The sequence below is a fragment of the Mustela putorius genome, unplaced genomic scaffold (assembly GCF_011764305.1).
Source record: "Mustela putorius furo isolate JIRA1106 unplaced genomic scaffold, ASM1176430v1.1 tig00003834_pilon_pilon_pilon, whole genome shotgun sequence".
NCBI classification, from domain to species: domain Eukaryota; kingdom Metazoa; phylum Chordata; class Mammalia; order Carnivora; family Mustelidae; genus Mustela; species Mustela putorius.
In genome coordinates this window covers 107,443,769-107,470,435 of record NW_025421987.1, presented here as the reverse complement: position 1 = coordinate 107,470,435, position 26,667 = coordinate 107,443,769, and the positions used below count along the sequence as shown (strand labels likewise).

At 43.7% G+C, this 26,667-nt stretch overlaps 1 protein-coding gene and 1 long non-coding RNA gene across 2 annotated transcripts in view; one reads left to right on the top strand and one right to left on the bottom strand.

The window, feature by feature from the left end:
- LOC101675764 (serotransferrin) overlaps positions 1-26,667 on the top strand; it is a 55,710-nt gene that overhangs the window by 8,574 nt on the left and 20,469 nt on the right. The window contains 18 exon segments of the mRNA XM_045088893.1: positions 203-311; positions 1,026-1,202; positions 1,883-2,030; positions 2,833-2,888; positions 3,426-3,607; positions 4,372-4,549; positions 5,775-5,929; positions 7,521-7,611; positions 8,207-8,245; positions 9,610-9,768; positions 12,547-12,691; positions 14,000-14,064; positions 17,107-17,291; positions 18,466-18,655; positions 23,788-23,877; positions 23,880-24,050; positions 24,830-24,924; positions 25,773-25,850. Coding sequence (XP_044944828.1) covers positions 203-311; positions 1,026-1,202; positions 1,883-2,030; positions 2,833-2,888; positions 3,426-3,607; positions 4,372-4,549; positions 5,775-5,929; positions 7,521-7,611; positions 8,207-8,245; positions 9,610-9,768; positions 12,547-12,691; positions 14,000-14,064; positions 17,107-17,291; positions 18,466-18,655; positions 23,788-23,877; positions 23,880-24,050; positions 24,830-24,924; positions 25,773-25,850 — 2,313 coding nt within the window.
- LOC123394451 lies at positions 13,207-20,991 on the bottom strand. The gene is made up of 3 exons (XR_006609232.1): positions 20,182-20,991; positions 15,158-15,278; positions 13,207-14,754 (listed from the first exon to the last, which is right to left on the bottom strand). It is a non-coding gene; the product is annotated as an uncharacterized LOC123394451 (long non-coding RNA).

The following is a 26,667-nucleotide window of genomic DNA, read 5'->3' as shown; positions in this document are numbered from 1 at the left end:
AGGAAAATGGTGGCCAAATCTTCTTACCACGAAGGTGAAGTCAACTGAAACCCTTGGTGTGATGTGTAGTTGGGCCAAGGTGAGGATTCTTCTGGCCCCTTCTGATCTAAGAAGGCCTGCCAGTCACCCTCACTTGCCCAGGTAGAGGTAGCCCTTCCTCAGAAGTAAGGACTTCATCAGGGTCTGGTCTGTTATCTTACAGGCAAATGAAGCAGATGCTGTGACACTGGATGCAGGCTTGGTGTTTGAGGCGGGCCTGAATCCCTACAACCTAAAGCCTGTAGTGGCAGAGTTCTATGAGTCAGGAGGAGGTAAGTTCTTCCTGGGGACCCAGGGGAGAGTTTGTGGCTCTTGTTCTCTCCTGGTAGATGCTGAGTGTGTTTTGCCCAGGCAGCTAATGTAGACTAAATATTGATAAGCATTTCCCATTGGGTGTCAGTGGGGAATGAGAGGCCCTATCAGCTGCCATAGGCACAACTCAAGGCCTCTGGGGCTTTGGGATGGTTGAGGACTGGTGCTCCTGACACTGACCTTCTGGGCTATGAAATGTGATTCCTGGAGAAACAGAGCAGACTGTGCACAACCTGACTTGAACCACTAGAGTTTAGAGATACACAGTACATACTTGGAGCCCCAACAGCCTTGCATCTCCTCTGAGAGAAACCAGCTTTCCCTGGGCCTGTGTCAGGGAACAGGAAGTGCTTAGAATAAATGTGGTCTCTGTGCTACAACTTCAGTTTCCTTGTGGGCCTGGTTGGTATGTGTAGGCAGACACACTGCAGGGCCATGGTAGGCAAAAAGTATTCGGGCCACATGTTTATGTGGCCTTCTTGCCCCTGTGTTTGCTTGGGCTATTACTGCAAAAGTTCTCCCTGTGGTCCTTTCTTCCCCCTGCAAGTCTAGGCAGGTTTTCCTGATCTCTCGCCCTGTGGATTCCCTTTCTTTACTCAGGAACCCAGTAGTGATGAGCAATGTTTCCCCGTGGCCAAGGTTAAGGGTCTTTCATTCACATTGTCTTTTTGCAGATCAAAAAACCCAGTATTATGCTGTGGCTTTGGTGAAGAAGAGCAGTAACTTCAACCTGAATGAGCTGGAAGGCAAGAAGTCCTGCCATACAGGCCTTGGCAGGTCTGCTGGATGGAACATCCCTATGGGCTTACTTTATTGGAAACTGCCTGAGCCACGCGACTCTCTTCAGAAGGGTAAGAAGGCAAGAGGGTGACTGCTATCAGGCAGGCCTACACAGGCCACACTGGGATCACTCAGACATGATCAGGTGATCGTGTATGATGAGTCTGGGGGGTGGAGGGAGGAGGTTCACCAGGTTTAAACTGGTCAGTTCTGCCATACTTGCAGCCCTTGGCAGGTGTCAGCTGAGTTTCTTCTCTGAGCTCTTAACACCCAACCAAAGGCTATCCTGAGAAGTTCGGGGGGAAGGTCATCAAGCCCAACAGAGGGCTTCAGTTAGGGCCAAGTTTGCTGGGCCCTACTGATCACCTTCCTGGGGTTCATTCCTATCTGTGGCTGATCTGCTGGCCATGAACTTGGCTTGCACCTACCTGGGTTTCCCATCTCTCAGATATGACTCCCAGAGGAGACCTCTCTCTGAGCTGTTCCAGTCTGACAGTGACCTGAGACAGGCCTGGGTCAGTGGCAGGCACAGGTCTGGTTCTTGGGGAGGGTGGTGAGAGGACAAATGTTAACTCATCCCTTTTGGAAAATCTTGATCTTGATCAGTGAACATATGCAAGGGTCTGCTGAGACTGGGTGTATTCATTTTCCTTTAGTCACTCTCTATTCCCTAAAAACCCTAGACTGGGAGCTATAATTGCTTGTGCCCAGGGTGGCTCATGACCTGTGTTACATGCCTTGTGTTGAACAGCGGTGTCCAGTTTCTTCGCGGGCAGCTGTGTTCCCTGTGCAGATCGGACAGCCTTTCCCAAACTATGTCAACTGTGTGCGGGGAAAGGGGCAGACAAGTGTGCCTGCTCTAACCATGAACCATACTTCGGATATTCAGGTGCCTTCAAGTGAGTGAGACCAGCTGCTGCTCCATGATGGCCAAACTGTCCAATGTCCTTGGGCTGGGAGACCCTACCTGGCCCGTAGCAGAGCCCAGCCTACAAAGAGGCATCCAGAGGCCTAATGCCCTTGCAGTGACTCAGTGATCCAGCTCAGACTCTCCAGGCCAAGCCAGTGCATATACCTTTTATGTGACATTTGACAAGGGAGCCCCTCTCCTGGAGATCTTTTCTACCTCCCCAGAGCCCTGGAACCTGCCCAGTGTGTTCTTTCGCTGGACTGGGCAGAGCCTAAGGAAACAGGCATATCCTAGTGTTTGAACCATTCTTCAGTGACTGACTCTCTGCTTTCTATTGTAGCAGGGTCTCCTGTTCAATGCACTCTCTCCGGCCTTCCCTCATTGCCCCTGTGCTGACAGCTCATGTGGCTGATTTTTCTCTCCCTCTTTCACCTTGGTTATATACTAAAGTTTGATGCCAGCCAAGGGACATTTCCTCTCTCGGGAGACTCTAGGTCTTTATTTTCCATTTCAGAAATTTACAATCTCTTTTCTCTATTAAAATATCTTCATTGACTTTTTTTGCTACTATGGGGCATGTGGTAAGGGATTTCTAGTTCCCATGAGCTCATCGCTCCTCATCTTCATGGTGTATCAGTGCCCTGTAGTGCTTCCTCAGCTATGGGTCGCATAGAGGCCTCCATTGGTCTCTGCCCTTGTCCCAGGCTGGATGGTGTGACCGGACAGACCCTCAAGCCTGAGGTGAAGGGCCTGCCATTCAGGAATCCTCTTAATGTATTTTTTTCCCACAGGTGTCTGATGGATGACGCTGGGGATGTGGCCTTTGTCAAGCATTCAACAGTGTTCGGTAAGGAACAGGAGAATCTACAAATTCCCTCCAGGCAGTGGGCACCCCCGCCCTGTACCCCTTCTCATGGACAGTGGTCACATATAAGCATACTGTATTCCTCCTTTATCGTTGCTTGGGTTTCTACTTGTGCAGAGTTGTGTACCTATGGAGTCTACAACTGGACACCTGGGGCTCTGTCCATCCTTCAAACTCCTAGACAGGGGGATCCTTCTTCCTGGTCAATGTTGCCACAGCAAGGGATTGGGGGCACATCTGGCTGAACTTGGCCTAAGTTGGTCTGCTGAGATGAGACATGTTGTGGGGTATGGGGCAGTTACCCCTGTACTAGGCATCAGACGCTTTCTTGCCTATAACTGGCTGTGGGATCTCAAGCAAGTCAGTTCCCTTATGTGCTCTGGCCCTCAGTGTTTGTTCTAGGTATTTCAGCTTGCACATGCTATAATTCATTGGGATTGCAAGAGATGAGGAGAGAGACTACAGAGCTCATGACTCTGTCCTATCTGCAGTTGGCTCATCCAGGCTTTCTTCCCCCAGAAAACCTGCCAAACGAAGCTGATCGGGATGAGTATAGGCTGCTATGCCCAGACACCTTGCAGAGGATGACAGTAGATAAATATAAGGACTGCCACCTGGCCCGTGTCCCTTCCCATGCTGTTGTGGCCCGAAGTGTGGGGGGCAAGGAAGACTTGATCTGGGAGCTTCTCAACCAGGCCCAGGTACTGAATTCACTGTCCTCCCTCCTGCTTAGTAGTCCCTGCTTGGATTTGGGGCATTTTCCTACATTCCCTTTTGTCACTATGGAATAACTTTTTTTTTTTTAAGGACATAATGGGAAATGTGCCACATTCATCTATTTGTTTAAAAGTGCCCAGTGGGGACTCAGAGTCGTACAGAACCTAGTCCTGCATGATTGCCTAGTGACATAAAGATGCTCCTTATTGTTTAGTTCTGTTTCTTTCCATCTAAACTAGGACTTCTAGGCCAAGGGCAAATACTCCCTCCCCCATAAGGCCTTCCATGACCTCTGCAGAAGGAAATGATCTCTTTCCTAATGTCCTCTCAGCCTAACTGCAAAAAAGCCACAAACACAGCCAGGTTTATTTCCCTAGAGCATCAGAATGCCAGCCCTGAGCCAACCTCCTCTCGTCCAGCCCTCCCATCTGTCTATCAAGGGCTGAAGTGGTAACCACACAGTGTCAACTTCTGAAGGAGACTGCATTTCTTAGACTCAGTGAGTGGTCAGCCCAACCAAGGAGACAGGCACAGAAACATATTCTGTGAAATAGGTTGCTGCATGACTGCAAGAAGGCTGGGAATGGGGATGGTGCTGGGTGGAGAAGGAGGTCTGACTGCCCTTTCTCCTGGAATCTTGACAACTTCATGGTTTTAATTTCATTCTCTGGGGTTTTGTTTCCTTATTCCCCTTTCACAGCCTTTCTTGCTGCTGTAGCCAATCACTGTTGTGTTTTACTATACACAGGAACATTATGGCAAAGACAAATCTAAAGCCTTCCAGCTCTTTGGCTCACCTTTGGGGAAGGACCTGCTGTTTAAGGACTCTGCCCAAGGGTTTTTGAGGATTCCCTCTAAGATGGACACCTGGCTGTACCTGGGTTATGACTATGTCACTGCTCTTCGGAATCTAAGGGAAGATGTGCGTAAGTACTGGGAAAGAATCATGTGACATTTTGGAGCCTGGAAACCTGGTGGGGGCAAGGACCAGCAATAGATGCTTTCCAGGTACTGAAAGCGCACCCTGACATTTATTTGCCCTGCCTTGCTGCCTAGTGTCAGACTGATGCTAAATGGTGTCAGTCATCATGAGATGGGCCTGGACATCACCAGAAGTCATTGAAGGAAATTCATGCTTAAAATGACTTGGGTTGATACTAGCGATATTTTCCTTGTGTAAATCAGGGCGACGGAGGCAAGTAGCCTGGCACAAAGTAAGTGAAATAGGATATAACTGCTATGGACTTGCACACTTGCTGCCAGTATGATGACCAATGTGCGCAAAGCTGGCGCTCTAGACGGCTTGATCCTGCTCCCGAATTTCCCTGGGTCATTGGATGTTTGCTTGATTATATTCATTCATTCAACAGACACTTATTGATCATGTAGCCATAGACTGTGCTAGGTGCTGGGCATGCAATGGTGAGACAAACATATATTAGATTCTGCTCTCATGGAACTTTCTCACCAGCAGAGAAGACAAACATTCTATGAAGAGTCACTCTATTGAATGACTGATTAAAAATGAGAGATTTGCTCAGAAGAAGGGAAAGCAAACATAATAAAACAAAATATCATGGTGTGATGAGACCATGAAAACAAAGAAAAATAGCTCCTAGAGCTGCGGTAAGGCTTCCTTAAGGCAGTGACTTGAACTGAGCCTGTCAGTCAATAGATGGCCATTTACTCAGTAGACATTAATTGCAGTGAACACAAGCCAGGCATTGCCTTTGAACAATGAGTGTGCCATAAGCCCTTGCCCTGGCTGAGTTTATGTTCTCCACAAGGAGAAGACAAAAAATAATGAACATATAAGTAAGAACAACCCAGATGGTTAAGTGCTATTTCAAAAATAAGAAGAAGAAGAAGAAGAAAAAAAAAAAAAACCCAAAACAGCCTGAAGGGATAGAGGGGTTGGGAGGAAAGTTGGCATCTAGGAAGAGATTATTGTAAGCCCTATCTAAATGGTAAGAAGCCAACAAAGAGATTGTTACTGTCTTTTTTTTCTAAGATGATGAATTCCTGGAATGGGACCTGTTTGTATATTGCTGGCAAATCCCAGCATTTTCATAAAGACAGTTAGCAGCATTCATAACCAGCAGGAACTTCTGGGGCTTCATCTGAAATCTGGCTCTTTTTCTTATGTCCTAGGCCCGGATACCCCAAGGGATGAATGCAAGAAAGTGAAATGGTGTGCCATAGGTCACCATGAGAGGGTCAAGTGTGATGAGTGGAGTATAAACAGTGAAGGGAAAATAGAGTGTGAAACAGCAGAGTCCACTGAAGACTGTATTGCCAAGATCGCGGTATGTCACTCCTGCCTTCATAGAGCAGTATTTCTGCCCCTGCTGCCTGCCTGTCCCTAAGGCTGAGGGAGTGTTCTTGAGAAAGATATAAAAACCCGGGTTCCCAAGGAACCCTGCCCTCATGTGGGATCCCAGCCCTATGGAAACTTCAGTACTTTTGAACTTATGGATCTGAAGGGCTCTTTAGGTCTCTGTTTCCTCCAGGTGTCAGCACAGGGTGGAGGGCACTCTGAGCTTTGTCCACTTACGGGAGATTGGACCATGGTGTGAGTGTGCCTGAGACCCGTGGTGTGACATGACAGGTTTGACAGGGCTGCTGATTGTACAAGCAGGTAGAAGTTTAGCTTTGCGTTCATAAGATGCTAGGTGATCACAAGATCATTCCATGATCTTGAGCATTCCATGTTTGCTTTTAGAGTTTTGAAAATCCTGAATGATACAAAAAGAAAATGAGAAGTACTTGTAATCTTCTAACTCAGAGAAAACCCTGTAAAATGGGATCATATCAGATGCACAATTTACTATATATTTGTACCTGATATCTAGTTAGCTTTTCTTATGTCACAAATAATTTTTCTAAATTAGGATCTTTTATTTTTTTTTAAATTTATTTGGGAGAGAGCAAGTGAGAGAGCAAGTATGCGTGGGGGGAGGGGCAGAGAGAAATGGAGAGAGAGAAGCAGACGAGGAGGGAGCCTGACGTGGGACTTGATCCCAGAGTCTGAGCAGAAGGCAGACACTGAACCAACTGAGCCAGCCAGGCACCCCCAAAACATGATCTTTTAATGTAATCTCTTTCAGAGCGTGGATGTGATGCAATCCATTTAGCCATTTATCCACATTATCTATAACATCATTTAGTCTGTTTCTGTTTGTTTTTTTTTCTGTTATCAATTATACGTGCATGTTTTACATTGTATGAATCACACTTGCACTTGTACTTTTAATCCAAATAGTTTCCCACATATTTGATTACTCCTTTATGGTGTATTCCTAGAAAGTAGATTTCTAGGCCCAATGGAAAGCTTGGTAATCTTGTGGAATTTAAGCATCTCTATAATACAGGGCTTATAAACCTGAAAAATAGATCATTTGAGAATATTTTACTCATTAACACTTTGTCTACACCAAGCACTGAAAGAGCACTCATCCACATGGCCTGATTCGGGACTCAAGCCCCCATCAGAAGGTGCTCTATGCCACAGACGTAGCCTCCTGTCCCTGACTCCACTCATCTGTCTTACAAATAAGAACCCTTGGTGTCAGAAAGTTGTTGTGGAAATATCTCTGGGACAGTGCATCTTATGAGAGAACAGGAGGACTAACTGGGTCTTTGCTCCTGAAGAAACTAAGCAAGGTACTCCAAAATAATCCTTAGTTCATCATGGTTCGGGTGAAAATGAGAGTACATTTTATTTTCTCTGCTGGGTATTCCTGGTGATAGACCCTTGGGGGTCTGGCACTGCACCTGCTCTCTCCTGGGGCCTTCATGGCCTATGCTGGGAAGGCTGCCTTAAGGAAATGGTTGGAAGAGTGGATAGGACAGGAGATGGCCTCTTTTCACCTGTTGTAATGTGCTGTGTTTTTGCAGAAAGGAGAGGCTGATGCCATGAGCTTGGATGGGGGCTTCATCTACATAGCGGGCCAGTGCGGTCTGGTGCCTGTCCTGGCAGAGAACTACAGTAAGTGGGAGGGGGCGTGCCTCTCTGTGTTTTATTTCCTCCACACCAGGGAGAGAGGAAATGGGAAAATCATAGCCTGATTTATACCACATTGGCCAGAAAGCTTTTGCTTACTGAGCACCTCCTACTTCCTAGACTTTGGGCTCTCTCATCTCTAATCCCCACACTCGTCTTGAAGGATAGAGTCTTCCATCACACCTTCCACCAGGGGGATTGGAATCTTTGCACTGGGAAGTTCCAGCTACAGGGGACCTCTGCAAAGGACAGCTGGGATTCTCAGCTGGGATTCCTGGCAGGTCTTCCTGCTTCCCAAATTCACAATTCTGTTGCCATGGTATAGGGATTCAAGTATAGTTGGCAGGCACCACTGTGGCTACAGGTCAAACAGAGCAAGAAACTTGAAATTTACAATTTTGGGCTAAATTCCAGAGGCCAGTGAGCAAAAGTGAATTTGTATAATCCAGACAGCCTGGACTGTTTGGGAATTGGTGAAATGTAGATTGTCTTCCTGGTTCTTTTTATTCTGAGCTGCACATGGGAATGGCATGACTTCCAAAGAACATATGCTTAATGACTTCTTCATTTTTTCCTCCAGAAACTCAAGGCGCTCAATGTAGCAGCACAGTAGAGGAAGGTGAGTTGGGGTTGGTAACCTCATGAGTTTAATTTGTATTGCTTTTTGGTATGTTTAAATTCAAATCAAATGTAGGTAAGGTAATGGAAGAGACTAATTTTTAGAATGCAAAAGAACCACAGAAAGATGATAACTGATAATGTTGGTTACTCTTTTACACTTGCCATGCCTTACACACAGGATTTCTCATTTAATTCTGTAAGTGGGTACCGTCATCCTTTAAGGATGTCTAAGAGGACCAACAGCTCACAGAGGTTACAAGTTGTCAGGGTTCCTACATCCTGCAAGCAAGTTCACACCCTCCCCAGCACTCCCAACTCCTTCACATTACATAAGGCCTGTACAGTTTTAGACAAGAGTTATACCAGCCAGGGAGTCTTGCTTATATGTGCCTGGCAGGGCTGAGCAGAGAGGCTCACACAGGCAGATGTCTAGGAGCATGAAATTACTGAGCCTCCCAGCCAGGGCTGGGCCCAGGAACCCAGGCCAATCTGGCTCTCAGCTGGTGCTCTGGTTGGGGTGGGGGGGGGTGGATCTGGAAAGATGGGGCAGGAGCAAGACAGGAAATCTTGCCAAGGTGATCACTGGGTCCCACAACCCCAATGCTCAGATCTCTCTGGTCATTTCCCAGCCATTAGTGTGCAAGTCTGTCCTTGTGACTTCCCCTAGTACAACCTCTTAGCCTTTCCCCATCATTCTAGGACCCAGGCTCTTTGGCCAAAAATAGGAAGACTTGTTCTTGATAAGTCTTGATAAGGCTTCTCTTGTTTTCTGCTGTAAATAGTTGACTGAATTAGCTCATTTAAAAAGTTGAAATCATGGGTTGATCTTCTATTTGCAGTTAAGGAGCAACAAGTATTTTCTGCTAAAGATGGCAGCTGTCTTATTTTGAATTTCTACTTCATATATTTATTTTGGTGCAAACCATATTCTCCATATCCCAAAATACCTGGCCAGAATATTCCCTGTAGTTTATTGGTCACTTACTACTCTTCCCTAATTGTTATTGTATAAAATGTTGGGAGTCACGTGCTTCTCAGGATCCACTCCTCTGATATTCCACAGTGAAGGGTGAGTTGCTAGTTTATAACTTTCATAGTTTTATGCATTTAGGGAAGTGTTATATACCAGCCATTCCTTTGATGATGAGGTTTTCTTACTATTTTGTTTTTAATGTTCAGAATAATCTCCATCTGACAGAGTGACTGGTACTTCATCTCAGTTTTGGGAAAGACCCTTTCAAAAACAGAAGGAATGATTTAGAATAATTTTGCTTTCACAGGCAGATGGCAGGCTTTGATTGCAGACATTCTCTGGAGGGCCTAGGGATGTTAATACTTTCTTTTTTGGTGTCTTTCTTGTAGGGTATAAGGCTGTGGCTGTAGTGAAGGCATCAGCAGATGAGAGCCTCACCTGGAACAATCTGCAAGGCAAGAAGTCCTGCCATACCGCAGTAGAAAGAACGGCAGGCTGGAACATCCCCATGGGCCTGCTCTACAGCAGGATCAACCACTGTGAATTTGGTAAGTGAATCCTGGGAGGATGCTGTGATCAGGGCCAGGCTGGAAAGAGGTGTTCTGGGAAAAGAGTAGTATGGAATAAAATGCTGTGTCCCTGGTTCTTTAGTAGTAAATTTTGGTCAAAGTGAACCTCAAGGAGATATCTAAAAGAGATGGTAGGGTTGAGTCAGAATGGTACGGTTGAATCAGAATGGTTCTTCTTGGCTGCATATATGGCTTCAGTAGATATATGTTTACTTTCATCTCTCATGAAAAGGACCAGCTGAGCAGTCCAAGATTGATATGGTCATTAGAAGCCTAGACTCCTTATCTCTTTCTGAGCCACCATTCGGAGCCTGCAGCTTCTGTTTTCAAGGTCAACCATGGTTGACATTCACGTCTGTTATTCAGGCAGCCTCCAGGAGCAAGGAATAAGGACAACTTGAAGTATATGTCATCTGTGGTTATTGTATTAAAGAAGACATCCAGGAAATAAAAATCAGTTACTTCAAGGAAATTTTCATTGCTCAGAACTTAGACTTATAGTCATACCGGGTTGTCAAAGAGGTTCAGGGATGTCATCTTTTATTGGGCATGTCTCTGCCACACCTATTTTGACCTTTATTTAAAAATCAAAAATAGAATGACCATATGATTCATCAATTTCACTTCTGGGTATTCATCCAAAGGAAATGAAAGCATTAATTGAAAAAGACATATGCATCCCTGTGTTCATTGCAGCAGTATTTACTAGAGCCAAGATATGGAAATAGCTTAAGTGTCCATCCATTGATGAATGAATGCATAAAGAAAATGTCATATACATATACATGTATATATATAATATACATTATATACATATAAAACAAAATAAACTTCTATTCAGCCATAAAAAGGGAAGAAATCTTGCCATTTGTGATAACATGGATGGACCTTGAGGTTATTATGCTAAGTGAAATATATCAGGCAGAGAAAGACAAATATTGTATAATCTTACTTACATGTGGAATCTAAAAAAATCCCAAGCTCAAAGATACAGAGAACAGACTGACACTTGCCAAAGGCGGGGGATGGTGGAGCAGGCAAAATAGGTGAAGGGGCAAAAGGTATGAACTTCCAGTTATAAACTAAATAACTCCTGGGAATGTAATGTACAGCATGGAGACTATAGTTAATAATACCGTATTGCATATTTCAAAGTTGCTAAAAAAGTAGACCTTAAAAGTTCTCATCACAAGAAAAAAATTTTATAATGATGTATGGTGATTGATGTTAACTAGACCTATTGTGGGGACCATTTTGCAATATATTGCAACATCAAATCACCTTGAACACCTGAAACTAATGTAATATTGTATGTCAGTTATGTCTCAATAAAAAATAATAGAGAAAAAATTAAAAGAATAAAACAACTAAGTCTTTGTTACTAAGGAACAGGGGATCCAAATGGCTGTTGGGTGGAAAATCCCTCCCACAGGCTTTTAAGCCTATGAGCTAGAAATGTGAGTGTGTCGATCTCTTTAAGGTCTTGACAGTCTCACTGAGGGAATGTCCAACATCTAGACCGCTTGAAAGGGATGAGAAATCAGTTAATTTTATGTCCTCTGAATATCCTCAGGTATGAAAAGTCTACATGTAAGTTATCCACAGACAAATGCTTGCTTTCCTTTTTTTTTTTTTTTAAGATTTTATTTATTTATTTGAGAGTAAGCGAGAGAGAGAGAGGGAGAGAGAAACATGGCATGAATGAGCTGGGGGAGGGGCAGAGGGACAAGCAGGCTTCCTGTTGAGCAGGGAGCCTGATGTGGGCCTTGATCCCAGGACTCCGGGATCATGACCTGAGCCAAAGACAGATGCTTAACCGACTGAGCCACCCAGCTGCTCCAGACAAATGTTTTCTAATGTTTATTTACATCAGCTTCCCCCTTACTACTTCCAAATATGTATAACTGCTTTAAAAGAAGAAGTCTCTAAAGACAGTTATGAATCAGACAAGTCCTGTGTGTGGGGACTTGGAGATGAGACCAGATTTCTGCCCTGGAGTGTTCTCTGACATGAGAGGAAGCAAACTGCGGCGGGGGTGATATCCAGAAATCTCTGGATCCCCACCAGCAACAGCACTATCTCTGCTTGTCTGAGCTTCCTGGCAATTTCACAGCCATGGGAGAGCAACTAAGCTGTGAGTAAAATCCCCTAGCCTTTAACTGAGTTCAGAGTTTAAAGTTCTAGCAAAATTTCTTCTAAAAAATAACAAGGGAGGGATGCCTGTGTGGCTCAGTTGGTTAAGTGTCTGCCTTCGGCTCAGGTCATGATTCCAGGGTCCTGGGATAGAGCCTGCTTGGTAGGGAGCCTGCTTCTCCCTCTCTCTCTGCCCCTCAGCCCTGCATGTGCTCTCTTTCTCTCTCGCTCTATTTCAAATAAATAAAACTTAAAAAAAAAAAAAAGGCAAGGGAAGGAGATTTCTGGAAATAAGTAGCACAAGCTTGCAGAATGAGACTTGCAATTTTATCCCTTTTAAGTCAATTTTTACGTAATTTCCCTCTCTTCTTTCTTTAGATAAGTGGTGACACATATAGGGTGCCCATGGAATCCTCTCTACCTGAATTATAATGGTCTATTAACTTCTATTCTCAGCCTCAATTAAGTTTCCTTTTAAAGCCTACAGCCTGGCAGGTCCTGAGTTGGTGGCAGGTCACTGAATATGTTCCAAGTATCCTGGGCCATACACACCTGTTATGTATTAGATGAAGGCTATTCATATTGACTCAGGAGAAGCTGACCTACTCTTGTCCTTCTGTACAGATAAATTTTTCCAGGAAGGCTGTGCCCCTGGATCTATGCAAAATTCCAGTCTTTGTGCTCTGTGTATTGGCTCGGCAAGCAGTCCAGGAAAGGAGTGTCTTCCCAATAACCATGAGAGATACTATGGCTACACAGGGGCTTTCAGGTGAGTATTTTAACCCTGACCCAAATAGAAACACAGCCCTGACAAGATTTCTTTTTAGGGACTAAGGTGAGAGTCTTTCATTCCTGGCCTATTAGTCTTACATGTGTTAGGGTGCCACAGTTAGCAATCATCTGTAGAAGCCTGTGTGAAGGAGCATCCAAGCCCCTACAAGACACTCTCCAGACTGGCAGAACAGTGCAGATCAGAGATTCTCAACAGGCAACGATTTCCCCTTTGGGGGAATTTTGGCAGTGTCTAGAGATGTTTTTGATTATCAAATGGGGTTGGGTGCTATTGGTATCTAATTGGTAGAGGCTGCTAAACATCTTACAAGCATAGGACAGCACCCTACAATAAAGAATTGCATGGCTCAAAATGTTACTATTGCCATGGTGAGGAAACCCTGCCATAGTTGAATACAGGAGTCAGGGTTCTGGTTCATGCTCTTCCATGCACTTTTGGGGAACCTAGAGCCAGCCATACTCACCTGGGAATGTACAAAAGTAAAGAACATGATTTCTACATTTCCAAATACAATTCTATTTCATGGGGTGTTTATTACTTTTATAAAGACACCTGTGCACCTTATGACTTTATTACCTTTTTTTTTTTTAAAGATTTCATTTATTTATTTGACAGAGAGAGAGAGAACGAACAAACAGAGGGAGCTGCAGAGAGAGGGAGAAGCAGGCTCCCCAATATGTGGCTTGATCCCAGGACCCTGGGATCATGACCTGAACCAAAGGCAGACACTTAACCTGCTGAGCCACCCCAGGCGCCCCGACCTTATTACTTTTTAATTGTCTTTTCTGATCCAGACTTGTGTTAGTAATTCAGGAGTCCATCTACGGCACAATGATAGTGGTATTGTAATTGAGCTTCTCGGTTGTGAAGGAGAAAACAAAGGTTATCCGAATTCTCCAGTTAGATCCACCTTGTGAGTTTGTGCAAATGCAATTCACAGTCCACAAGTTTCCAATTTTTACAAAGTAGAATGTGAGTAGGTAATCACCTTAATGGAATACTGCCCCTCTAATACCTCTATTTGATGACAGGGAAATGCTGTAACTCTACTGTGCCAAAAGTTAGCATTCAGTGTGTGGGAACTGAGATTGCATGACCACAAAGCAAACTGGAGGTTTTTCTTGTCTGTATTACTTACATGAGTGATATGTAAGATTAGTGATAGAATGAGAGTCACAACTGCTGAAATCGGATGGTTAGCCCTGGGTCTACAAGCTGACTCTCCTGAATGACACATGTGTCTCTGACCGGCTCTCTTCTTTCTCCCTGTCTGGCACTCTGCAGGTGTCTGGTGGAGAAGGGAGATGTGGCCTTTGTGAAAGACCAGACAGTCATGCAGAACACTGAAGGTACATTCACATGCTCCTCTGTCCCCACAAATTGGGGTTGCTGGGCTCACTTATGCTTAGGATGTCTTTGTGGATGTGTTATGGACTGTTAGTTTCCAGAGCTCTGATTCTCAATCTGTTTGTTCAGTAAAGACAGAGGTGTTTATCGGGGTAAGCAGAATAGTGGGGAGCATGAGGTTCTGGTGGTTCTGAATTCTCTTCCAGGAACCTTCCCATAGGTGCAGACATTGCCTTTCCCCTAAATACTTCAGGGCACATTTCCCAAGAATGAGGGCATTCTCTTACTTACCTACAATGTGATTACCAAGATCAGGAAATTTAGACAAACATGGATTTAATACTCACTGTGTTCATAGTCCATATTCAGATTGGGTGAATTATTACCAAAAGGTCCTGTTAAACTATTTCCTATATTTCTGGGTCCAATACATATTCCAAATAAATTCTAGGTCCCCCCAAAACACGTAGAGACAATAGTACACCAGTGGGAATGAACACCAAGATCTTGGTTTCTAGAACCATTGTCCAATAGGATGAGCCAGGGCCCCTTGGAAAAATAGCTGATTCTATGGCTGGGCAGGAAAAATGAAGGTGAGCCTGGATCATTGTGCTGAAGATGTTGGGATATGTCAAAATATACAGGAGCCATTTAAAGCCCCCCTACTGGCCAAATCTGGGACATCTTGAACACTAAAAGAAATAATAATGGTAGTAAGAATTAAGTAGGAAGAACATAGGAATACATGAGTCTATCCTGATTAAACAAATAAAGGCGAAGGGAAAGATCTTCCTTATTGTAGAACAAGAATAAATGTAGAAATAATCATGAAGTTAAAAAACTATCATTTGGCAAATAATATAGTAATAATTGTTTCAAGCAAGAAGCATTACTAAAACTAGTGGGTGAATATTAGATGCTGTGACACTGAAATACCAAACAATTTTTTTTTTTTTAAGTTGGCAAGAATGAGCATTCCACCTACCCCCTCTGTGTCACTAACTGCTTAGAGAACCCGCTACAGGTCAGGCAGATATTACCTCACTTCCTTTCACATGTCCCTGTGCCCAACCTCAGCTCTTCCCAGAAACTCACCTAGAGTGAACTAGCTCAGCACTGACTCCTCCGAGAAGCCTTCTCAGATGGCATCCATCCTACAATAGAATCTTCTGTCCATATGGCTAGCATTATTGGGTTCATCTCATTCTGTAAAAAACTGTGGCCACAGAAACTCTTTTGAGCTCTTTTTTCCCCTCTTATATCCCAACACTAACTATACTAAATGGCACACAGAAGCTGCTAAGTGCTTACTTGAAGGAATACTGTGTTGGCTGATTTTTCTTTCTTCTCTCCTATTATTTCTGCTTTTTCCTTGAAAGGCTGTCTTTTTTCCTACTACCTGAGTGTTAAAATTTTTTTAACACTACCTGAGTGAAAAAAATTTTGGGGGGGTACTCCTCTGAGTGGGGCTACTTTTGGCTTCACCTCTCTACCCAAAAGCCTTATACCCTGACGGCAACATACAGCAGAGGCCTAACCTCCCATCTAAGTAACATCCCAGAGTCTCTAATTGCCATGTGGCCAGTTTTATGTACAAAGCTCACTGGCACTGCAATCTCAAACTCTGTAAGCCCAAATTCCTCATAGTTCTCTCAAAATCCACTCTTATTCTCAGTCTCTGTCCCTGTTGAGGACTTTATCATATGCCCAGCCAGTCAGGCCTAGATTAGTCTCTTGGTGGTCAGTACAGCGGTCAGTATGTGTAACACACCTTACATGCCTAAAACCATGCCTCCTCCAGCCAGCTCTCCCTAATGAATATGTTCTCAGCCAGCTGGTTTGGCTCACACAATATGCAGAATGTGCTCCACAAAATATAAAATATTATATATATTTTATTTTGTATAGCACATAATATATTATACATATTGTTATCTGTACCCATATACATATGGGTACAGATATATATATATATACACACACACACACAAATATATATATATATATTTGGTATGTGAGCTGTTTTTCTCCTCCAATAAGACTGCAGCTTGCAGAAGGCATGCAGCATAGTATTGCGTAAATTCTTACATTATGAAGTGGAACAGAATTGGTTTGGAGAGAATGATGGTGGGTTTCATTTGGAAGGAGCTGAGTTAGAGGGACTAGTAAGAAAGGGAAGGAGAAATATTAGAAGATGAGCAAAGATGTATGAAGTTACTTGTGGGAGAGGCACAGGCAATTTGGAGTTTTCTATTAAAACTGTAAGTATATATTTGAGGAGAGTAGGTATTTTTATTTTACATATAATACATAATTTTATGATAGTGAAATCACATATTAGTTGCTCATTTAAAAAATTAAATGAGCATTAAATAAAGAAAAAGATTTGCAATTCTGCCTTTTAGATGAGAACTAAAAATTGGGAAAACATATTTGAGAATTGCCTCAGGAGGAAGGAGCTGAAAACCTGAAAATGGGTGCGATTTTCTTTTCTTCAGAGAGAATACAGAAATCATGAAGCTAGGGGCTAAGAAAAGGGTACGGATCTGTATGCACAGAGGCATGTGCACATTTCCATCTAGAACCAGTATGAGTGTGTCAGATTTAGAACACTCGTCCGGTTTACAAAAGGGCCTTTGGGAAAGGTCTTTTGCTTGCTAATGCCAGATGGTATTGCACAGAGATTATGAGCCTGCTTAGAGGGTCGCATTCTTCATATGGTAAAGTAATAAGCCCTGATGCTTTGGAATTCAGTAGAAATGAAGATGTTTTTGAACATCATCCAAGAATATATAGCTCACTTTCTCCTGGTGAGGTGGGGCGGTTAGTTTGGAAGAGGTGGTTGCTAGGAATTCCTGGTTGAGTGTGAGTTGAATCTGACCTATGTAGATGGGAGTCTCTTCCTCTCCACATCACTGTGACCCCAGTGTGTGTACTTCTGCTGGCCAGGTCCTTCACTAGTCCGTGGGTTGGTCACCTCCCCTCAGTGAGGGCACCTTGACCAAAGCTGTAAGCTGTGACTGACCCACTTTCTCTGTCTCCAGGAAGGAACACTGAAGATTGGGCTAAGAATCTGAAGGAAAAAGACTTCCAGCTGCTGTGCCCTGATGGCAGTAGGAAGCCTGTGAGCGACGCTGACAACTGTTTCCTAGCCAAGGCCCCAAATCATGCTGTGGTCTCACGGAAAGATAAGGCATCTTGTGTTAGCAAAACATTACTTGAGCAGCAGGTATGGACCAGCCAGGGCCTCCCATTCTTTCCTCCTGGGTGGGTATTATTTTTGAGAGTTCAGTGCTAAATGCAGCCCATACTCAAGCATTCTCTTTCTGGAAACTAAGATAGGGAGGCTGGATTTCTTAGGCTCAGCTCTACTTATAACTCCAGGTCACTGGAGATTAGGTTCCATGTGATCCACCTGTTTTGGGTCTACACATCTGCTTTCTTGCTCAACCTTGACCTTGCTCTGTGGTACACTCAATTTTCTCCACCTCTGTCCTTTTTGAAAACGAAGGAGAGTGATCCCGTGTGCCAGCCCTCCGTGATATAAGTCATGAAAGGTGGACTGTATTTCTCTTGTTTATAGAGTCCAAGAACCATTCCAACAGCCAGAAAAACACAGGATCCCTGTCCTCAGGGAGCTTGCCCTCTGGGGAGAACAATCAATCCAGGGCAGCTCTGCCAGGGAGGTGGGGGTGGGGGAGGCTTCTTGAATATTCTAAGCATCCTCTACCCACAAACATCATTTTCCCCTCAACAACAGCTTCCTGCCTGCCATTAGTTGTTCTTTTTTTAAATTAAGGTAGCATATCTTTGTGGGTCCTCTTAAGGTAAATAATAATAATTAGCATTCAATGGACATTTTTTAGGTGTTAGATGTAAAACTTTCCATATTCATCATTTCATTATAATCCTACATTCATTCATTATAATCCTACAAGATCTAGAGTTAAGCCTCGTAGGATAGGATCAAAGATGCAGTCAGACATGAAATTTAACAACTACCTGTACCACCTCTCATTGGGGGCAGGGGATCACATTTACTATCTTTTTTGACAGTAATTACTTGGAAGGGACATGTTTCTGTTCTCTCATTTCCTGGAAGCAGTCCCCGAGGCCATAACCAATGAAATGGGGAAGAAGTGACTGGGTGGGTGGGAGGGACCTCCCAGAGGAGGTGAGACCAGGATGAACCCCATAGAGGATGCTGGGGCCTAAGAAAGTATGAAGCTGGGGCCAAAAATGGGTAAATGCCAGGTGAAGGATATGGAAACACCCTGAGGCATCCTCTACACCTCCCTTTCGTCCCAGGGCTGGTTCCCAGCTTTTATCCCCCTCAGCCCCATCCTTGTATTCTCAGCTGCTCGCTGCCACAGGTCCTCATGCATTTTCCATCCATTTGACAGACTATGTTTGGAGGAAATGGAAATGACTGCTCAGGCAAGTTTTGTTTGTTCCACTCGGAAACCAAGGACCTTCTGTTCAGGGACGACACAAAATGTTTGGCCAAACTTCCAGAAAGCACCACATATGAAAGTTACTTAGGAGCAGCGTATGTCAGAGCTGTTGCTAACATGAGACAGTGCTCCACCTCGAGTGAGTAAGGGGAATGCATGGGGGAAGCTGATATGCAAACACGGGGAGGGAGGGGGGAGCATTTCTGGGTGGTGGGTAGATAAGGAGGAATGGGTTGTGGCCCTCCCGGGATGAGCAATGGAAATGGGCAAGATGAGATGATGAGAGAACACGGTAATCCCCGTATGTGTGAAAGGTTACTTGTATGGGTAGGTGGTAAGGCAGACACAGGCTCAGGGCACTAAGGTAATGAACCACTCAGACATGAAGAAATTCCATATCATTACTAAGACAAGGAAGAAGCTGCATGTGCCCATGCCCACTGCTCTGCAGAAACTCCCCCTTTTTTTTTTTTTAAGATTTTTATTTATTTATTTGACAGAGAGAGATCACAAGTAGACAGAGAGGCAGGCAGAGAGAGAGAGGAGGAAGCAGGCTCCCTGCTGAGCAGAGAGCCCAATGCGGGACTCGACCCCAGGACCCTGAGATCATGACCCGAGTCGAAGGCAGAGTCTTAACCCACTGAGCCACCCAGGTGCCCCAGTAAACTCCTTTTTATACAGAGCTGCATCATCCAATAAATACAGTAGCCTCTAATAATCTATGACAATTTAAATTTAAATTAATTAAAATTAAACAAAATTAAAAATTTAGTACCTCAGCCACACCAGCCACAATTCAAGTGTTCAGTGGCTACACGTAGCTCCAGATAGGTGAGCAAAGAGAAAGTTTCCATCATCGCAGAAAGTTCTTTTACACAGCATTACTCTTGTGAGCTTAACAATGACAAGTTTTATAACCATAAAGTTGCCATACCTACTGCTCATCTAGAACACAATTTTTCTAAGCATTACAATACAATAAAACACACCTTTGCACTATAACTATGTTGGACATCATTTAATCACTGAAAATCATTTGGAAGATGTGGGAGAAGAACATGTGGTTGGAGGGAGGTTGTGCTATAACTTTTGTGTGCATGTAAGTGAGCCATGGTCTTTAAAATACTGATTCCCAGGCCCTGGGGATACTGATTCAGCAAGTCTGTGCCAGGGTCCCATAATTCCGATGTAAGAAATGTACTTACCCAGAGCCACTGCTGTAAACACCTAGGTTACATTCACCTACCCTATATGCTCCATAAGGGTAGAAAGTCTGGCTCTGCTCTTCTCTGCTCCTTCTCCAGACCCTAGCAATGGAAACTGGCATGTTCTAGGTGCTTGCTGTATTAGTTCCTCACCTCTCTAAGGAGGTCAGAGAGGACAGTCCTACCAGGCTCCTCCCAGCTACATGGATTTAGGTGTGGGAGCCCTGCCTATGAGACACAAGGTAGGGGGTGATACAGGGCAGGGAAACCATGTTACCATCTTTGCTGTGTGGTACTGCCCAGAAAGACACAGGAGCTGTGCAGGCAAGTGGAGAAGGCTACTGGGAGAACAGCCCGGTCCACGCATCAGTCCCCCAATGGGTCTGAGTGCTTTTATATCAGGCTTAACTAATCATTCTCTCAACAGAAAATAAATATAATAGGTTTTTGACTGCCCTACCTCTCTTCTCTGTCTCACAGAACTCCTGGAGGCCTGCAATTTCCACAGATTTTAAAATCCAAAAGATGAAGCCACACCAGATGGAGATGGGAGCTCTCATAACCCATAAGCTTCCCTCTGGGTCTCACTGGCCTGAATGGTTTGTTTGGTTTCACAGTTCGGCGGTGGTACCTCTGTAGAACATAAAATAAAAATTATTATTGGTGTTATCTTTTAAAAACTTCATTGTTTTCTAAATGTTTGGCTTGGGAGGATTTTTTTTTTTTTTTGAGTACTGACTAAATACATGTACAAATGAGCCCTTCCTTCAGAGTTTAATGTTCATCTGACCCCTTCCATGGCTTTGGTCTTGGTGTTACAGCCACACCTCCTGGGTACAGTTCAAGTATAAATTCTTTCTGAAAGGGGTCTGCATGCTTACTGTAATAGAATCAACTGTATGTGGCTGTATGTGTGTGTGTTGCTAGCGAGGGGTTAGGAAGGAGAGTGAGATACTGAAATGGAGTGTTCAGAAGAGGACAGAAAAAGAATATAGAAGACATATATTTTTAAATTATTTTAAATGAATTTCATCAGTATATTGAATCAGGTCCTGATTCTAGCAGGTCAGAAAAGTGAACCACTGGAACATCTGAAATTATCGCTTGACCCTGATTCCCACAGTAGTCACTGCCTTGTCTCCTCACTCTTTCCATGCCTCACTTATTAATGATTGAATACCCAGAAACCAGTCTTTTGCTCTACTCACTTCCCTGCAGCTACCCTGGCCAAGGTCACCGCCTATCTGCCAACTGTGAAAACCAATTTTAATTCTTTCAATCCTGAGTCTGTTAACTGCATTTGATACTGCTGACCACTCACCAATCACATGACTGGAGTCCCTGAGTATAAGATCGTTTCCACCATGCTTTGGAGCTACTGGGAATAGAAGAGGGAAAAATATGTCTGGTAAATGAGATATTTTAATTAATAAAAGAGATGGGAAAAATTGTGTCACTGCATTTATTTCATTGTAACTTTCCATTTGCTATTTGGACGAAGAAGCACGACACTTTCAGCAAGCAGCAGTCAGTATCCGCCTGTCCTTCCTCTGGGTTCATCTCCACATACCTCCTGGAAGTGTGTGTTGGTGCAGATGTGAGAGGACAGGAAGCAGCTGATCCTCTCCTGCTCTGATTCCTGAGAACCACACCACCTTCCCACTTGACTGTGGAAGGCGTGCCCATTTCTTCTGACTTTACCCAGGAAATATACTGGGGGGAAAAAAAAAGTCTGTGTCTTCTTAAAACCTTCTTTCTTTCATCATTCCCAAACTTTACCACCAAAGCAGATCTTTCTCATTCACATAGCTCTGACTAAAAATTCTTACACAGTTGGGATAGCAACAGTAGATGTTCCCCCGTCTGGCTCTTCCTCCTTCCCTTCACTTTTAGCTCCTAGCAGAGGAATCAATGGTTATTGTAAAGGAGCTCTGTGTGTGTGTGTGTGTGTGTTTGTGTGTGTGTGTGCACGCACATTGTGGGTGATGGATACAGAGCAGGGCCCAGGACCACAAGAAAGAAAGAAAAAGAGAACGTGGTAAAATTACTGTCATTTCTGATAGTCTTAACTGATAATGTTAATTGAAAATAAAGTAGTTGGTTTACTTTCTTTAGCCTCACTTCTTAAGTACCCTTTCTTAACCTAGAGTCCCTATTTGCCTACATTTATCAATGAAATGCCTGGAAAATGAATTGTACTATGTTAGAGCATATGGTTAAGCATAAAGGAGCCCACTGCCTGGGCTTAATGGATAAGTTATTTAACCCCTGCCTCATTTACCTCTGTAAAATAGAATAATGGGTTGCTGTGAGGATTAAGCAAATTAATAAATTAAAATGATTTCAAACAGTGCCTGGCACTAGCAAGCACTCATTAATGTTAGCAATTACCGTCTAACCCTCTTCTCCATCTATCACACTTGCTTCCAAACCCATCCCTCCTCTCCATTTCTCCCCTCACTCTTCCCTCCAAGTTCGCTTTTCATTCAAGTCCTCATCATAGGAGCCCCTTTCTTACAAGAGCTGCTGCTGACCACTTCCAGGACATGCCTTACTTCTGTGCCACTGACTCTTCCTTTTTAGGTATCTTTGTGGGTTCCTTTCTCCTCACTTTTCATTCCGTCCCTGATTTTAATGACAACTTACTTATGCCTGAAACTCGGAGGAAAATATAGCACCTACTGCTGAGACTTTACATCTGTTTATTCTATCACCTGGTTAATACAAGATTTTAAAATGCCCTGAGGCACCTGAAACTCAATATATAGAAAAGAGAGGAGATTTTCATTCTGGTTATGACCTCAACCCCTCTAATTCACTTTATGCACTCTATTCTTTTTAGTACAAAACATCAACTACTTCAGATGCAGTCTTGTTAACTCTCCATCTTAACTCAGCACACCCAAATAATCACCACATCCTATTTTCCTTCTACACATCTTTCAGATCTTTGGTCTCATTCCACACCTACACCTGTTTTCCTGGTTCAGACCCGGCACATCTTTTGCCAAAACACAGCAACAACTCCCAGCTGGTCTCCCTGCCTCAGTCTTTCCTCTCTCAAATCACCTTTCTCCATTTATCTGCCAATCATCTCTATTACCCCCAACCGAAACTTCTTATCCCATTCTGGATATTGTCTAGGTTCCTCAGCATAGCACACAATCACTTCCGGTCATACCTGCCAACTTTTCTGCTTCATCTCCTGCCACTTCCGCTGAAATGACATCAGCTTAGTGACAGACTGCAAACTAGCAGCTCCTAGGTGGGCCCCTTCTGGGCCCCCAAGGTGTTTTATTTGGGTGACAAATTTTTTTTGTTATTGTTGTTGGTGGTAGTGGGTTTGTTTGTTTTTGTTTTTAGTGTTTTTCATTATTGCTGAAATTTGAAAAGTGGAACATTTCCCTTCTGGCTTCTCTGGAAAAACAGGCCACTTTGGCCCCACATACCTGCCTGGCAGAAGTAGAGGCTGTCCACTCTGGGCAAGAACGACAGCCGCACTTTTCAACAGCTTCACCCCACGCACTGATTTTCCTAGCTGCTTCCCACAATGTCGAAATCTCAGTTGCAGCCCTAGACTTACAGTATAGGGACACTGAGTTGCTCGTTTTCTTCTACATAGAGCACTTTTTCTCCTTTTACACCTGCAGAGGCTGACCCATCCCTCATGACTCAGTTCCTCTCACTTTCCTCCACGAGCTTTTCTCTGAACCAGTGAAGGATTATAAGTCCCTTTCTGTATTCCCATATCGCACCGTACATTCTCCGTCACATCCCATGCCACATTATACTCAGATGAAATATTTGTGTAATCCTTGAGTTCCTCACAAGACTCACCTCGGGAAGGGAGAGACTGGAAATTCTCAGTAAAGATTTCTTAAGCCATTCATTTTATTCATCCATCATTTCGTCCACACCCATTAAGAGGGAGGCGATATCCAACTCCTATCTTAAGGGATAAGAAGGTCCCTCGTGAAATTCCGCGAAACGCCGCTGGTTCGGTGGAAACAGTGCGCAAGAGAACTGCAACTCCCATCAGGACCTTCGGGATCCCCGCCCCTGAAAGAGGAAATATAAATTGAGGACTACCACTCCCGTGATGCTCCGCTTCGGACGCCTGCGCAGAGTCTAGGGCCACGTAGTTTTCGCGGCGCTGGAGACCACGCAGCTCAGCCATGGCTTCCGCGGACACCCGGCGGGTGGCGAATGGCGGCAGTGTCGGGGGAGCCTTCCAGCCCCACCTAGACTACTTGCGGCAGGAGCTGCAGCAGAGGGATCCGACGCTGCTGTCAGCCGTGGTGGCGATTCTCGCGGTGCTGCTGACGCTGGGTAAAGAGGCGGTGGGTGGTTTTGACGGGTGTACGGCCGGCGGGATTCCGAGTTTGGACTGGGCTTGTGCAGACCGCGGCCGCGGGGCGGCGGAGGCACCTGGGGGGCATCTAGAAGGGAGACTCACCTCTTATACCAGCCTGCCTTGCTTCCTGAAGCACGGGGAGTAACGTTCCATTAAAGAAGATTCCCTGCGACACTTGCAGTGACATCCTGGTCCTTGGGGGCGCGGGTTATTCTTTCTTTGTGGGCCCTGTTACGCCTGAGCGCGCGGTCCTTCCCTCCTCCCCCCCACCCCACCCCCGCCGCCCACTTCTTTGCTCTTACTACCAAGACTCACGCGTTCTTCACTCCAAATTTGCATGCTGGGCGCTGGGGATACACAGTAAGTCAAGATTGCACTTGAGAAGTCCACAACACAGACGCAGACACCGAAGGGTTGACAGTTGATAGTGGCTGGCACTTAGAGGAGTCCCTAATGATAGAGTAGGCGGTTAGTTGGGAGGAGGTGGAGGCAAGGACATTGATAAGTGGGTTACACATTGAAAGCCTGGGGGCACAACATCACATTTATGGGAATCCAAGAACCCAGACCTCCGTTCACTTAGCTCGGACTCTCCCACCCGTAACACTAACAATAGTAATGATTATAGTGATGGTGAAAACAATAAAAGAATGAGGTGTTCTGTGATTAACTTCTGTTATTTCCCTACCCCAACAATACAGGTGTACTGTTGATGATCAGGGCATAATTTTGGTTGTTTTTCTCTATTCCGCAGTGTTCTGGAAGTTCATCCGGAGCAGAAGGAGCAGTCAAAGAGCTGTTCTTTTTGTTGGCCTGTGCGACTCTGGGAAAACATTGCTCTTTGTCAGAGTAAATGCTTTGATTTACACCTCTTCTAAAGTTAATGGGAAATGTTAGGCCATATCGTTATTCCTGTGTGGTCGTAGTTCATTCTGGAAAGGAAGCTGATACAATTTGGGAGGTTAATTCTTGATTCCCTTGGAAAGACTTGAAAAAGTTGAACAGGCTCTTGAAAAATTCATAAACTGGGATTTCTTGACCGTTTCTGTTTTCTTGACTTGCCAATTACTAACATTTAGTATTTATCTCAAAAGTTATATAGTTTTATGGAACTACTTTCCTGTGGTGTCCAAGGATGCCAGAACAGCTGAAGAGAGAGAAGACAGTGATCTGTATAGGGTGTATAATCTTGTTTAACAAACTCGTCTGAGAGCTTGTCAAGGAAATTTTTTAAAAGGTTGATTCTTTGACATATTGGGCCACTGAGCCATCTTTTCACTAATATTTAACCTACTATTTTAAACAATTTTTCATTATGGATTGTAGCAGAGGTTTTCTTATTATTCTTCCTTTTGAGAAGATAAATTATTTCCTTTCTACTACAGAAATATAACTTGTAATCATTTGTGATGATTAAAAATGGACGTTTGGTGAATTTGGCCAGTAAGGATTTGAAACTAAGTTTTTTATTTCTGGTTTTTTGTTTTTTGTTTTTTTGTTTTTTTTTTTCCCCATCGTGGAGCGGGGAATATAGATGCAATGAATTAGATTTTTCTACAAGGGAAAAACAGTTGTTGCAAGCAACATTCATTTATTTGACCTGACCAACTGGAGAGTTACTCTCTTTAGGTTTGCTATTTATATATTTACTCTGATCTCCCTCAAATTGTTTTTTTTTTTTTTTTTTTTTTTTACAGTTGTTAACTGGCCTTTACAGAGACACTCAGACATCTATCACCGACAGCTCTGCTGTGTACAGAGTCAACAATACCAGGGTAAGGGGTTTGTAGAATGTTGGGAGTCTGACAATTTTACTTTGGTGCATCAGGGAAGGATATTTGTTATATGAATTAGTCTGATGGTTTAGGTACCATTCGTAGCTTATTTTTATGGATAGATAGAGTTCATGTGACAAATTCTGCTTTTGGTCATCCAAGCAATCTTGCCATCCCCTGTTTTGTTGTACTTCATACACACTGATGTTTTATCATTTTACTAGTTTTTGTTTCTATGTCTTCTTTCCAACTTTACCGTGAGTTCTAGAGGGTGAGCATTAAACCTTTCCCTTTATATTTTGAAGTGGTAATATATGTATATGGGACAAAAATTCAAAAGGTTAAAAGGAATATTCAGTGAAAAGTAATTTTGCCTTTCTTGTCCCTACTAGGTCTTCTCCTTAGAGGTAATAACTTACTATTTTCCTATGGGCTCTTCAGATGGTCTGTGCATATGCAAACCTATCTATATATCTGTTAATTTTTTTTTCTTAAGATTTTATTTTTAAGTAACTTCTTCACCCAACACAGGGCTTGATCCCACAAAGCCGAGATCAAGAGTTGCCTGCTCTACCAGCTGAACCAGCCGGCATCCCAATTATTTTCTTTCTTAACTCTTTGTTCTGCCCACTGTTTTTAGGTTTTTTATTTTATTTTTTATTTTTTAATTTTTATTTTTTAATTTTAATTTTAATTTTTTTAAAAAAGATTTGTTTATTTTAGAGAGCAAGAGAGAGTGTGAGAGAGAGAGAGAGAAAACACCCATGCACAAGCCAGGAGAGGGGAAGAGGGAGAAGTGAGGGGAGAATCTCCAGCA